This window comes from Aspergillus japonicus (assembly GCF_003184785.1).
Source record: "Aspergillus japonicus CBS 114.51 unplaced genomic scaffold BO86scaffold_25, whole genome shotgun sequence".
Classification (NCBI taxonomy): domain Eukaryota; kingdom Fungi; phylum Ascomycota; class Eurotiomycetes; order Eurotiales; family Aspergillaceae; genus Aspergillus; species Aspergillus japonicus.
The window spans coordinates 366,837-380,296 of NW_020291662.1; the positions used below are offsets into that span (position 1 = coordinate 366,837).

The following is a 13,460-nucleotide window of genomic DNA, read 5'->3' on the forward strand; positions in this document are numbered from 1 at the left end:
ACAAACAAACATGTAGCAGCCTCAGGCACTCAGACATCCGGACATTCAGGGACCCGGGAACAGTAGATAAGCGAGGTCAGGAGAAAGTCAGTCTCTCTTATCATCACCACCACCACCACTACCACCACCTACGTCAGATATTATTATTGCCAGATCCCGGATGAAATGAATTAAAGGATCTAATCTAGAAGCAAAGGAATAATCCCCTCCCTTTCTCGGTTCTTCCCCCCTACATCAGTCAAGGGAGGGGAGGGGCTGCCGTCGGGACGGTGCCGGATCACCTTCTCCATCCATCCCAAAGAGTGATCGAGTGCAACCGTTGCATAATTTACTCGGGTGCAGAGAGAGACACTGGAAATTGCATCCATCTATTATCTATTATTAGGAGGGGTAGAGTGAGTGAGTGAGTGAGTGATGAGTCATGGACCACTCCCGGGACAGTCAGCCTCAGAGCCTCAGGCTTTCCATCAGCCTGAACTCATCACTTGAACCGGTGGTCTGAGACATGGAATGGGACGGTGTGGCTGGCAGCCAATCCAAGCCCGCCAGAGAATCAGTGCCAAGACCCTGGCTGGTGGGTTCAGTGCTATTTTTCTGCCTCTTGCTGCCTTCATGGCCTCCAAAATTACCGTAGCTGCATGCACGCTGTAATTTGCAATGCACAAATACCGAGGCCCGTTTCCCTGGACGGACGGAGGGTTCTAAGGGTTCTAAACTGGTCGGAATCGGGGACCCTGTCCCAATACGGCAAGGTGAGAATCAGGGCACAAATGTGTGTGGCTACTGCAATGATCCAATCTCCAATCTACAGCCCTCAGTGCCAATCGGAAGGATCCGTTTGGATCGGACGAGGGCTCGCCTGGCACTAAGCCGGATTATCTCCTAGACAGACCTATCAATTGGGTCATGTCACTTTTCCGTGTCTCAAATCCTCCTCTCTAACGGACAACGGACAAGTGTCTTCAATAATTTGTTTCACTGGCTCCCTGGGTGAACAAGCTGACGGACAATGGCAAGGGGAGAGACTGTCCTTGCTGACTGCCACAGGATAACGTTACAGGACAGAAAGAAAGTATTGAAAGCCACCTTGGGGCGAGGCAGGCCCTTCTTATCTTTGAATTAATCTGGAGCGGGAAGTTGGGAGAATAAATACCTGCACCCCTACCGTAGCGTTTAGGGGACTATCTACTGAATCCGGGCGATAAGGGACCAGGCCGACCGCACGCGAACGGAGAGGCCGGCCGGTGGCCGAGTTGGGACCGATCCCTCTGACACTCTGACTGCTCTCCGTACTGAATACTGAGACAAGAGCCTTGGGCTGTGCCGCTCAGCTCTCTTTCTCTCTCTCCCTCTCTCCCTCTCTCGCTCTCTCGCTCTCTCGCTCTCTCGCTGCTTCTTCCCTTGTCCATTCTTTCTTTACTTTTTTATTTTATTTTATTTTTATTTTTATTTTTATTTTTATTTTTTCCCTTCCCCTTCCCTCTTTCTACCGGGTACGAGGGGCAATTTTACAGCTCCCAGTCAGCTCGTGGGTCCCGGTGCTTTTGCCCACCTCGTAAAAAGACGAATGGGTTGTAATCGGGGCGGTTTGCTTGGCGCCTCCCGACGATAAGACAACTTACTTAGACTAAACTCCCTTTTTGCTGGGTGGACCCTTCCCGGTGGGCTTGGAGTCGATGGATTCAGTTACTATCTGTCTGTCTTGTCGGTTGGTCCCGAGTGGATTTACGCCGTAGTAAAAATAAAATACTGAGACCGGAAAAAAAAAAAAAAACCAAAAGGAAAAAAAAAAAAAAAAAAAAAAGAACCCTGAGGTCCGGGTTCAGTCGAGGGGTCTGCCTGTTTTCCTCGTCTAACTCGTCGCATCCATACTGCAGCAGGATCCAGCATTTCATACATACATCATACATGGCAAGGCGAAATGGATCGAGAACCCTTTCCCCGGAAGGAGGCGCACGGCAAAGAGGCAAGTAAAAGCTGGGAACCAGACATCATTAAGGGAATCTGGGATGGAATATGGAATACGGACTAATAAGTGCGGATCCCAAAGTTTGAGCTCTCTTTTTTTTTTGCCCTCACTCTCTCTTTCTTGCTTGACAAAGAAGAGGCCAAAGAGACCGAACAGACCCAACAGACCAACGAGAGCAAAGACCCAAGAGACAAAGGAGAACAAAGTTCACAAAGTGCACAAATTACTAAGGACGAAAAGGTCGCCAACTTGTCACTGCTTCCTTCTAGGGAATAATAGTCTCTAGTAAGCCTGGCCCCGGTGCTCTGCTAGTAGTTATTCTTAGCAGAAAAACGAGGGCCTCTCTGCCTCGTTCGATCCACTTGTTGCATCTAACCTATCGAGCCCTTCTCGGCCCTGATATTCAATCTCACGACATCTCTCCCTCTACTTTCCCAACCGGCTTACTCGCTGTCCACCTACTTTTTTTTTTTTTACTCGCCCTCTCCTACAGCCCTTTAGCTTTGGTCCCTCGTTTCTCCTCGTATACCTGGTGCATTTCCTCCTCCTCCCTCTTCCTCTTCTCTTCCTTTCCTCACCCACCTTTTCTCTCGTTTACACATCTCCGCATTTGCTTCTCGTTCTGCGTGGGCATTCCTCCAACCTCCTCCCACCTTATCACAGCTCTCCCCGCTACTTATCAGTAGCCCACCCCCCCCGTCAGCCAACAGGCCGAAAACAGCAAAACAGACATCATCCCCCGACATTCGTTTACGTTTACGAGCTAATCTGTCCTTATTTTGGTTTTTCTGCATCCAGCCAGACTTTTGGGACGAGTACTTGTACATGACTCCCAAATAGAGGCCTGCCCTCTTTTCTTCTCCCCCTCCCCCCTCCCCTTCGTTTGTTGTTGGCAGAAAAAGCTTTGAGGGCAACAACAATGAAGTGGGCATCCGGTGGTACACTGCTGGCTCTGCTGGCCTCGCGAGCAGCAGCCTGGCCATGGAACGAATCTTATGCTGCCTACAACTTCAATCAGAACAAAACCGCCACCGATCCGCTCGATTATTGGGGCGAATGGCCCAACCACACGGGCAAATACTTCCCCTCCCCGGATAACTGGCGTGTGCCCGTCTACACGCTGTTCCTCGATCGATTTGTGAATGGAGACCCTACCAACGATAACATCAACGGCACGTTATTCGAGCATGATCTCTCGTCAACGCAGATGCGTCACGGTGGTGATGTGGCGGGTTTGTTGGATACGTTGGACTACTTGCAAGGCATGGGAATCAAGGTCGGTGGTCTTGAAGACACTCTATGGTCCCAATTTCCTTCTTCTTTGGAACTGCGTTTGACTGACTCTCCATATGGGTAGGCACTGTATCTGGCCGGAACTCAGCTGATGAACCAACCCTGGGGGTATGATGGTTATTCGGCGTTGGATACGACTCTCTTGGACATGCATTACGGTGACTTGGAGACCTGGCGCAATGCGATCACGGAAATCCACAAGCGTGGAATGTACGTGATTTTCGACAACACGATTGCCACGTATGTGTTCCCTGGTTTTCCTCTAATTTCTTGTTCATTTGTCTTTGCGACCGAAAAAAAAAAGGAAAAAAAAAGAAGAAAATGGAGGCTGACGTGATTGTGTTGGGTCGATCAGAATGGGTGACTTGATCGGATTCGACGGGTACCTCAACACCACCACGCCGTTTTCGGTCCACGAACATCCCGCAATGTGGAAGACCGACCGGCGGTATGTGGATTTCGACATCGGCAACGACTACAACTCGACGTGCGACTACCCACGGTTCTGGTTCGAAGACGGATACCCCGTGCAGAAGACGGTGACGGACCAGCTGGTGGGCTGTTACGATAGTGACTTTGACCAATATGGTGACGTCGAGGCGTTCGGTGTGTTTCCGGATTGGGAACGTCAGTTGGCCAAGTTCGCATCGGTCCAGGATCGTTTGCGGGAGTGGTACGCCCCCGTGCGGGAACGGCTGATCCGCCACTCCTGTATGATCATTTACTCCCTGGATATCGACGGCTTCCGGTACGATAAGGCGACGCAATCGACAGTGGACGCGTTGGGCGACATGTCTGCAGCATACCGTGAGTGTGCTCGGGCGGTGGGCAAAGAGAACTTCTTTATTGCCGGCGAAATCACGGGCGGTAACACCTTCGGTTCGATCTATCTGGGCCGAGGTCGGCAGCCCGACCAGTGGCCTTCGGCCGAAGACGCGATGAAGCTCACCAACGAGTCTGCCCCTCAATATTTCCTGCGCGAGGAGGGTCTGAATGCCATCGATGGCGCCGCCTTCCACTACTCCATCTACCGCTACCTGACCCGTTTCCTGGGCATGGACGGTAATTTGGAGGCTGGTTATGATTTGGAGCCCGATCTGGTCACCGCCTGGAACCAGATGGCCCAGACCAACGATTTGGTCAATCCCAACACTGGTATGTGCACTAGCCCTAATTTCTTGCTGGATCTTGTTTGCAAGACGCATAACCCCCGCGACAATATGGTTCTAATCTGTGAGAACAGGTGTATTCGACCCTCGTCACATGTACGGCGCCACCAATCAGGATGTTTTCCGTTGGCCGACCGTCGAAAAGGGTGTTCAGAGGCAGTTGTTGGGAACCTATGTCACGACTCTGGTTCTCCCGGGTATCCCCCTCCTGCTTTGGGGTGAGGAACAGGCCTTTTATATCCTTGATGCGACCGCCTCCAACTACATTTTCGGTCGTCAGGCGATGTCGCCTGCCACCGCTTGGCGCGACCATGGATGTTTCTCGCTGGAGTCTTCGCAGTATTACAACTGGCCCATCCAGTCGGGTCGCAACGGTTGCAATGATCAGACTGTCACCTACGACCACCGTGATCCATCGCACCCTGTCCGTAACATTATCAAGCGCATGTATCAGCTGCGCGAGGCCTTCCCCGTTCTGAACGACGGGTACTCGCTGAGCTCTTTGTCCAACCAAACCGAGCAGGTGTTTTACCGTGGTTCCAACGGAACCGCTACTGAGACCGGTATCTGGTCGGTGATGCGCGACATCAATTCGGAGGTGCAGGACCTGGGATCGGCCGCAGCGAACCAGTCGGTCTGGTTGGTGTATCACAACGTGAACCGTACCATTGACTATACCTTTGACTGCAGCCGGGAGAACTACTCCCTCGTTGCCCCCTATGATACCGGCACCTGGGTGAAGAACCTGTTCTTCCCTTATGACGAACAGAAGCTGATCGACAGCCCTTATAAAAAGGGGTTCAATGGATCCACCAAGTATAACGGTTGTTTGGCTAACATGACGCTGGACGCCTATGCCTACCGGGCCTACGTGCCTCGCTCGTCCTGGGTGAAGCCGAAGCCAATGATCACCAAGTTCACTCCCGGGCACGATGTCCCGGTCGTGTCGACGGTGGCCCCCAACGAGGATGAAGAGGTTAAAGTTGCCCTGTATTTCAACGAGGAGATGGACTGTGACGGAATATCCGACTCGATTACCTTCAGTTCGTCCACCGAGAACGGCAAGGTGCCGGTGCTTGATAAGACCAGCGCTACCTGCAAAAATACCACCATCAATGAGACGCAGTCGGAGTGGAGTGGGCACATCCCCACGGCCTTTGTCTGGGAAGCTACGTTGACTGGAGTTTACAACGGTATCCACCGCATGACGGTGAGCAACGTCACCAACAAGGCGGGCGATGATCAAACCAACGCGATCGACCACTTCCTCCTCCGCATCGGTCAGATTGATAACCCTATGATTCACACCACAGCCAACTACTCGACCAGTCTGCTCCACAAGTATGATAATGGCAGTCTTTTCATCCAACATCACGCTGCGGGTGCTGATAAGTACCGGTACTCAACCAACTGGGGCACCACCTTTTCCGACTGGCTGCCGTACTATGGTGGTAACGACACCATCACCGAGTCCCCTTGGTCCGGTACCAAGCGGCAATCGTGGAAGGGCCATCACGTCCGTATCGAGTATTGGAGCCGCTGGACCGGTAGCAGTGATTACGTGCAGGAGGGCGATGCGGACTGGGACCACATGGTGCCCCGTCGATTCCCCCATATCTTCTGGAACGGGCCTTACAACCAGTACGGGTACGATTCCGGCTTGGATAACGTGGTCAGTCAGGACATGGGCTCGGGATTCTGGAAGTATCACTTCACGGCCGAGTGGCCCGCGGTGGCTCAGTTGAACATCTGGGGCATGAACCCCGACGGACAACCGGACCAAAGTTGGGTGTTGGGCGATGCTGATAACGATTCCGTTCTCGACCGCATGCCTCCTTCCTCGCTGTCAGCGACACTGATCAACATCACCAACCACCCTCCATCCCCGTACATCTCATGGAACGTGATCATTGACGATGCCACCATGCGCTTCCGGTTGTACCCGGTCGGCAAACAGGCCACGCAGATCGCCATGTTCGTGCTCTTCTGGATCATCCCCCCAATCAGCGGCGCCGCCTGCGTCTGGGTGTTCATGAAATCGTTCTACAAAGTCAAGTTCAACCAGGTCGGTGTGACCGAGAAGCACAACATGATTCCTCTGGCCATCCGTCGCAAGTTCAAGAAGCGGCCTCGCGGTACTGAAGACAAGGAAATGGGCGCGTTGACCCGTCTGGCCAACAAGTCAGGCTTGTTGCAAACCTCAACGCCTCTCAGCGGGGCCGCCGCTGCCAAGCGTCGCATGGTTCTTATCGCCACCATGGAGTACGATATCGAGGACTGGCAGATCAAGATTAAGATTGGTGGCTTGGGTGTCATGGCCCAACTGATGGGTAAAACACTTGGCCATCAGGACCTCATCTGGGTGGTTCCTTGCGTCGGTGGAGTTGATTATCCTGTTGACACCCCCGCCGAGCCCATGAATGTCACGATCCTTGGCAACGACTACGAGGTGCAAGTGCAATATCACACGTTGAACAATATCACTTACGTGTTGCTCGACGCCCCCGTTTTCCGCCAACAGTCTAAGTCAGAGCCCTATCCCGCGCGTATGGACGATCTCAACAGTGCCATCTATTATTCTGCATGGAATCAATGTATCGCCCAGGCGTGTAAGCGCTTCCCCATTGACCTCTATCATATCAACGATTATCACGGTTCGCTGGCACCGCTTTACCTTTTGCCCGAGACCATTCCGGCGTGTCTTTCCCTGCACAACGCCGAGTTCCAAGGTCTGTGGCCTCTGCGGACCACCACGGAACGCGAGGAAGTGTGCAAGGTTTTTAACCTGAGCCTGGATGTGGTCCGTCACTACGTCCAGTTTGGTGAAGTGTTCAACTTGTTGCACTCCGGTGCTAGTTACCTGCGTGTGCACCAACAGGGTTTCGGTGCCGTCGGTGTCTCCAAGAAGTACGGTAAACGGTCGTACGCGCGTTATCCCATCTTCTGGGGGCTGCGCAAGATTGGCAACCTCCCCAACCCGGATCCTTCGGATATTGGTGACTGGGACAAGGAACAGGCTAAGGCGATGAGTGGCGATATTGCCGTTGACCCGTCTTATGAAGCCGGCCGTGGAGACTTGAAGCGTCAAGCCCAGGAGTGGGCCGGCCTGACTGTCAATCCGGACGCTGATCTGCTGGTCTTCGTCGGCCGTTGGTCAATGCAAAAGGGTGTCGATTTGATTGCTGATGTGATGCCTAGTGTTCTCGAGGCCCACCCCAACGTGCAGTTGATTTGCGTTGGTCCAGTGATTGATTTGTACGGCAAGTTTGCTGCCCTTAAGCTCGATCATATGATGAAGCTCTACCCCGGCCGTGTGTTCTCACGCCCCGAATTCACGAGTCTACCGCCCTATATCTTCTCCGGAGCCGAATTCGCCCTTATTCCTTCGCGTGACGAGCCTTTCGGTCTCGTGGCCGTCGAGTTCGGCCGTAAGGGTGCTTTGGGTATTGGAGCCCGCGTTGGTGGACTGGGTCAGATGCCAGGTTGGTGGTACAACGTTGAATCGACGTCAACATACCACTTGCTCCATCAGTTCAAGTTGGCTATCGACGCGGCCCTCAATTCCAAGGAGGAGACGAGAGCTATGATGCGTGCCCGCTCGGCCAAGCAGCGTTTCCCCGTGGCTCAGTGGGTTGAAGACTTGGAGATCCTGCAAACGACGGCAATTCAGGTGCATAGCAAGGAACGAAGCAAGACCAACAACAGGCCAGTCACCCCCTCCGCCTCGAACTTCGCCCTCACCCCGACTCCGGCCAGTCCCATGCTGGCTCCGGGCATGCAGACGCCTACGCTGCAATCCCGCGAAAGCAGCTATGCCAACCTCAACCGGCTCAGCGAGTACGTGGCCACGTCAGAAACCACCGAGAAGCCTGCCAGTGGGCTGCAACGCAAGCTGTCTCTCGGTTACCGCTCCGGTCCCGGCCACCGTCCGCGTGCGCAGCGTGCTGATCCTCAAAACGAGAACATCGTCGAGGCCGAGGAAGGCGGCGACGAGACCGACATTGAGCACGACCCCCAGGACAACTTCGGTGATGACGAGTACACGCTCAATCATGCGGAACTGGAAGAGGCGCGTCGTCTGCAGGCCGCCCGTCAATCGGGGGCTTTGGTTCCTGCCAGCCCTGGGTTCCCTCACAATAGTCTCGTTCCCTCTAGTCCTGGCACTCCTCCTACAGCTTCACAGACCCTGTTGCCTCCGCCCAACCTCCACGAGGCCCGAAACCGTCTCAGTAGCGCCTCTATGCTCTCCCTCGACTCCGTGGTCGGCGGCAAGAAGGACTTCAAGCTGCAGAAGGTCGACCCCTTCTTTACCGACAGTACGGGCGAGTACTACAACTCGTTCGACAAGAAGCTCGAGGACCTGACCGGCGAGAACTCGGAATCGCAGTTCTGTATCGAGGAGTACCTGATCCAAAGTGAGAAGGAATGGTTTGATCGCTTCCGCGATGCTAAACTGGGTCGCTTCAAGTCGCCCACGCCCTCCATTTTCCGCGACAAGCACGGCGCCTCTCCCATGGGCTCGTACAACGATGAGACTGGTTCGCGCATGAGCGCCAGCAGCAACGAGGAATCCAACGAGACCGACGACGAGTTCCTGCTGGGTAAGGACTACGTCCCGCCCACAGGTCTGCGGCGCTGGATGCAAATTCGCATTGGCGATTGGCCCATCTACTCGATCTTCCTGTCAATCGGCCAGATTATCGCCGCCAATTCGTACCAAGTCACTCTTTTGACCGGTGAAGTCGGTCAGACGGCCGAGAAGTTGTACGGTATTGCCACTACGTACCTGATCGCTTCGATCTGTTGGTGGTTGGTGTACCGCTACTTCAAGTCCGTGGTATGTCTCTCGGCCCCGTGGTTCTTCTACGGTCTTGCCTTCCTGTTGATCGGATCCGCCCACTGGGTTACCAACGAGTTCAACCGCGGTTGGATCCAAAACATCGGTAGTGGTGCGTACGCGGTGGGCTCGTCGAGTGGTTCGCTCTTCTTCGCCCTGAACTTCGGAGACGAAGGTGGTGCCCCCGTGGAGGTGTGGATCTTCCGCGCGTGCCTCATCCAAGGCATCCAGTCCGCCTACGTGATCGCCCTCTGGTACTGGGGATCGACCCTGACCAAGGCGTCCAGCGCCGGCGTGCTGACCAGCACGAACAATATCGCCAACTCGTGGAAGATGACCGCCATCTGTTACCCGATCGCCATCGCCCTGTGGGCGGTGGGCATCCTCCTGTTCATGGGGCTGCCCACCTACTACAACCAGGTCCCCGGCAAGGTCGCCTCCTTCTATAAGTCCGTCTTCCGGCGTAAGATCGTGCTCTGGAACTTCGTGGCGGTCATCCTGCAGAACTTCTTCCTGAGCGCGCCGTACGGCCGCAACTGGGGCTTCCTGTGGGGTTCGGCGCACGCCCATGGCTGGCAGATCGTTATCCTGTGTATCGTCTTCTACGGCTTTGTCTGGGCCGGCTTCCTGTTCGTCGTCAGCCGCTATTTCAAGGCGCACAGCTGGTTCCTGCCGGTGTTCGCCTGCGGATTGGGCGCGCCGCGCTGGGCCCAGATCTGGTGGGGTGTCTCCGGTATCGGCTACTTCTTGCCCTGGGTCACCGGCGGATATACCGGCGGTGCCTTGGTCTCGCGCAGTATCTGGCTCTGGCTGGGTGTGCTGGACTCGATCCAAGGTCTCGGCTTCGGTATTATCCTCTTGCAGACGCTCACGCGCTCGCACATGCTGTTCACCTTGATCTGTTCGCAGGTGATCGGCTCAATCGCCACTATCTGCGCCCGTGCCTTTGGCCCTAACAATGTCGGCCCTGGACCGGTCTCCCCCGATCCGACCTTCGGTGCCAGCTCCGTGGCCAACGCCTGGTTCTGGGTGGCCCTGTTCTGTCAGCTTCTCATCTGTGCTGGCTTCTTGCTCTTCTTCCGCAAGGAACAGCTGTCCAAGCCCTAGTCTTCTCTCTCACTCTCACTCTCACTCTCACTCTCACTCTCACTCTCCTTTTTCCCTTATCATCTTCATCATCTCTGACGACATGACGTCATATCGATCCCTCCAATGTACATCTAATGATCCTGTATAGACGTTTCAGCCTATAGGCTGACTAATTGCGCTTCCCGCCCTGACGAACTGCGAGTCGGGGTTCGTTTCCTGCTGTTTTGTTGTGTTGTCTTTTGGTTATCTTGTCTCCTTTTTCTCCATCGCCTCCGAGCGCTCATGGGTTCCTCACTACATCACCACCTATACATGTATATATATACATCGCGCATCATCATTACCATTGATACCCAAATACATCTTGTGTCCAAGACGGTCTTTTCCAGAACGAATTACTTCTAGAGTTCGTAGGTAGTAGGTGAGTGGATTTGCGGTTGGAGTCGTGGTTCTTTGTCTGACACTGGAACGCCAGGGCAGGGGTTTATGGATAGAGCTTGTGGATAGGGGATCGTTTCAACCTTTCCGTAATTCGAGAAAGACCTTGACTCTTCTTTCTGCTTCCAAAGGGGTGGGTGTCCTGCGGGTCGGTAGCTGGGATTTCGCTCTTTTCGTACTGTACGTGGCTTGGAATATGCTGGTCGCATACGAGGCGGTTGCGCTGAGGTTCCAAAAGCTGACGGCTCGAGACAAGGTGTCTCTCGTCTCTCTTTGTGGAAGGATGGGCCGTGGTGTAAATGAAGATTGGATTTGCGCGACGGGACGACTATTGCTACTTTGAGAATGTGAGTCTGTCTTTGTTCGGGGATACGTTCAACACAGAGTCTCGCTCTGACTCGGTCATCGAATTATACTGTGTGTGCAGGTGCACAGCGAAGCTACAGTACATGCTCATGGCTCATGGCCATGCGGATAATCCATGAATTCAGGGAGGGACCAAACAAAGACAAGTTGATGAGTACCTAGTACAGACCACTCAACCTCGTTTCGAGGGCGAGCATCTCTTGAGAGAGGGTTAAGAGTACGTGGGTCTTTATACTGAGAGGTCCCGACCGCACTGCCTTAAAGCAAAGGAGGAAGTGCAGGTTAATTACCCGCGATCAATTAGCTAGCAGCGGAGCAGAGAATGTCAATTAAGAGTTCGCCGTAACCTGGTTTACACCTTTTGAATTCCAGATAGGATGTTGCGTGATGATGACCGGGCATTATGCTGTTCTGGCCTGAGAGTTGATGACCTTGGCCGCGGCTCGATCGCAGAGTGGTGGGCTAGGAGGACCGGCGGGTGAATGCATACATATTTACCGGTCGCAAATCAGCATTCATCGCTCAATCCCTTTCAATCGAGTTGCGTTGGTATGCAAAGGGAATTTGAAGTTGAATTTTGGCATGTAGTGGTTATGTTCACTCCAAAATGTCGAAAGAAATGAAAAATCATCAGGCGGGTGTCCTACGGGCTGCCCTGGCAGTTCCCGACCGAGCATGTCGCCACCAATTCATCAGCCTGATCGAGCACGCACAATCAAGTTGTGCCATCATCAGAAATACAGGTCACTTCTACTTCAGATGCTTCAATACCCTGCGCAGCAATGGCTTTGATTGACGGCTGCAGATGCCTGGCCTGGACTTGGATGACATGCAGTATTGCAGTGAGTAAGTTTGAGATTAGCTAAAATTACGCAACGATGAGAGCCTCGACTCGACCCCCGGCTCAGCATTTCGACCACATGCCGAGTGATCGGCGGAAGACTCTACCGCAATGGCCGGGGGCATCCAAGGCAGATCGACGTGTCTCAGGGGCATGGTCTCAATAAGCTTGATTAGCCTGGCGACGGTGGCCGACTAAGGGCCAGTGAGGAGGCAGCGGGTGATCGATCGATCGCGGTCAGACCTGGGGTAGTCTGGTAGCCACTGCGCAGCTGGTAGGCTGCAACCCTAATCCTACGGCCATGATGGCCATGATGCCCTCGCGCATCATCGAATATTCGGGATCATTGCGAAGAATTGTGCAACTCTCCTGAGGATGACGCGACATCAACACTACGAGTCTATGTGTACATTACAGATCTTACTCTAGACTGCGAAGAGTGGCGAGCCATCATCGTAACGGCGATGTCATCTCCACGTAGTTCCATGACCGCATTTGCTGCCTCCATGACCTCACCCTGACATTCTCCCCCCAAACATCTCATCCCCAATCTGCTATAAAGAGGTCCTCAATTCCAGCTTCATTCACGTTGTCATCAACACCAATCATCTCCAAGACCATCAATCCCATTATCATCTAGCCAATTCTCCACCACCGTATCCCAATTGCCCGATTCTCCCACTCTATCGACGAAATGGCCGACAAGTACAAGCCCTCTGGTACATTTCCCTTCCTCCCCCCCCACCAAAATTTCAAGCCATTGCTAACTCCAACAGAGCACGGTGGTCTCCGCGAGGACGGCCAGCCCGACAAGCGCACCCAGCAGTCCCAGTTCGCCTACGGCAAGGTTGACCCCCACAAGGCCGGTCAGGAGGGTGGCTCCATCGGCGGCCAGGCCACCGGCAGCCACAGCGGTGGCAGCGCCAAGGGCGAGTTCGCCCACGGCAAGGTCGACCCTCACGAGGCCGGCCGCAAGGGCGGCCAGACTCTCGGTGATGAGTAGAGTATACGCAGACTCATCCATCACGATTTGATGAAACGACCCGACTAGGAACATGACATGACTCTCGAATATACGATCAGGGATCGGTACATGTAATTTAGTGAATGAACAACCCATAACTCGCACCTACACTTCAAGGTAGTAGATGTAGTTTGTAAATGCGAAAATTGATAGATCGTGCGGAACCACGATCATGACGCTGTAGCGCGATGCTGCATTCGTCTATCAAACTCGCTTCCATGGCTCGGCGATTTTAGGCTTTTAGCTAACCACGCGTTGAATAGAGCCGATGCTTATGAGGTGACGAATGACAAACAGCGTCGCTCGGCTGAACTGCATCATTTGCAGACATCACAAATGCGGTCCATATGTTAACACATACAGGTCATTGATTCGCTACTAAGCCACCCCCAATAACTACCACCATAACCCGAATACTTGCCCTGAGCTACGGT

General features: G+C 53.7%; 2 protein-coding genes across 2 annotated transcripts; both read left to right on the forward strand.

Moving 5' to 3' along the window:
* Nucleotides 1-2,567: 2,567 nt before the first annotated feature.
* Nucleotides 2,568-10,735, forward strand: ags1 (alpha-1,3-glucan synthase Ags1). Its single transcript, XM_025677835.1, has 4 exons — nucleotides 2,568-3,245; nucleotides 3,327-3,502; nucleotides 3,618-4,417; nucleotides 4,506-10,735. The coding sequence occupies exons 1-4, from the start codon at nucleotides 2,889-2,891 to the stop codon at nucleotides 10,373-10,375; spliced, it is 7,203 nt and encodes a 2,400-aa protein (XP_025527587.1). The 5' UTR covers nucleotides 2,568-2,888; the 3' UTR covers nucleotides 10,376-10,735.
* Nucleotides 10,736-12,590: 1,855 nt separating this feature from the next.
* Nucleotides 12,591-13,129, forward strand: BO86DRAFT_410020 (uncharacterized protein). Its single transcript, XM_025674458.1, has 2 exons — nucleotides 12,591-12,721; nucleotides 12,779-13,129. The coding sequence occupies exons 1-2, from the start codon at nucleotides 12,697-12,699 to the stop codon at nucleotides 13,003-13,005; spliced, it is 252 nt and encodes an 83-aa protein (XP_025527588.1). The 5' UTR covers nucleotides 12,591-12,696; the 3' UTR covers nucleotides 13,006-13,129.
* Nucleotides 13,130-13,460: the final 331 nt, after the last annotated feature.

Excerpts from the sequence above, each read along its gene's own strand:
- ags1 (XM_025677835.1), top strand. The coding sequence starts at position 2,889 with ATGAAGTGGGCATCCGGTGGTACACTGCTGGCTCTGCTGGCCTCGCGA. Across the intron at positions 3,503-3,617 it reads TTCGACAACACGATTGCCAC|AATGGGTGACTTGATCGGAT; the intron begins GTATGTGTTCCC and ends TGGGTCGATCAG. Across the intron at positions 4,418-4,505 it reads TTTGGTCAATCCCAACACTG|GTGTATTCGACCCTCGTCAC; the intron begins GTATGTGCACTA and ends CTGTGAGAACAG.
- BO86DRAFT_410020 (XM_025674458.1), top strand. The coding sequence starts at position 12,697 with ATGGCCGACAAGTACAAGCCCTCTG. Across the intron at positions 12,722-12,778 it reads CGACAAGTACAAGCCCTCTG|AGCACGGTGGTCTCCGCGAG; the intron begins GTACATTTCCCT and ends TAACTCCAACAG.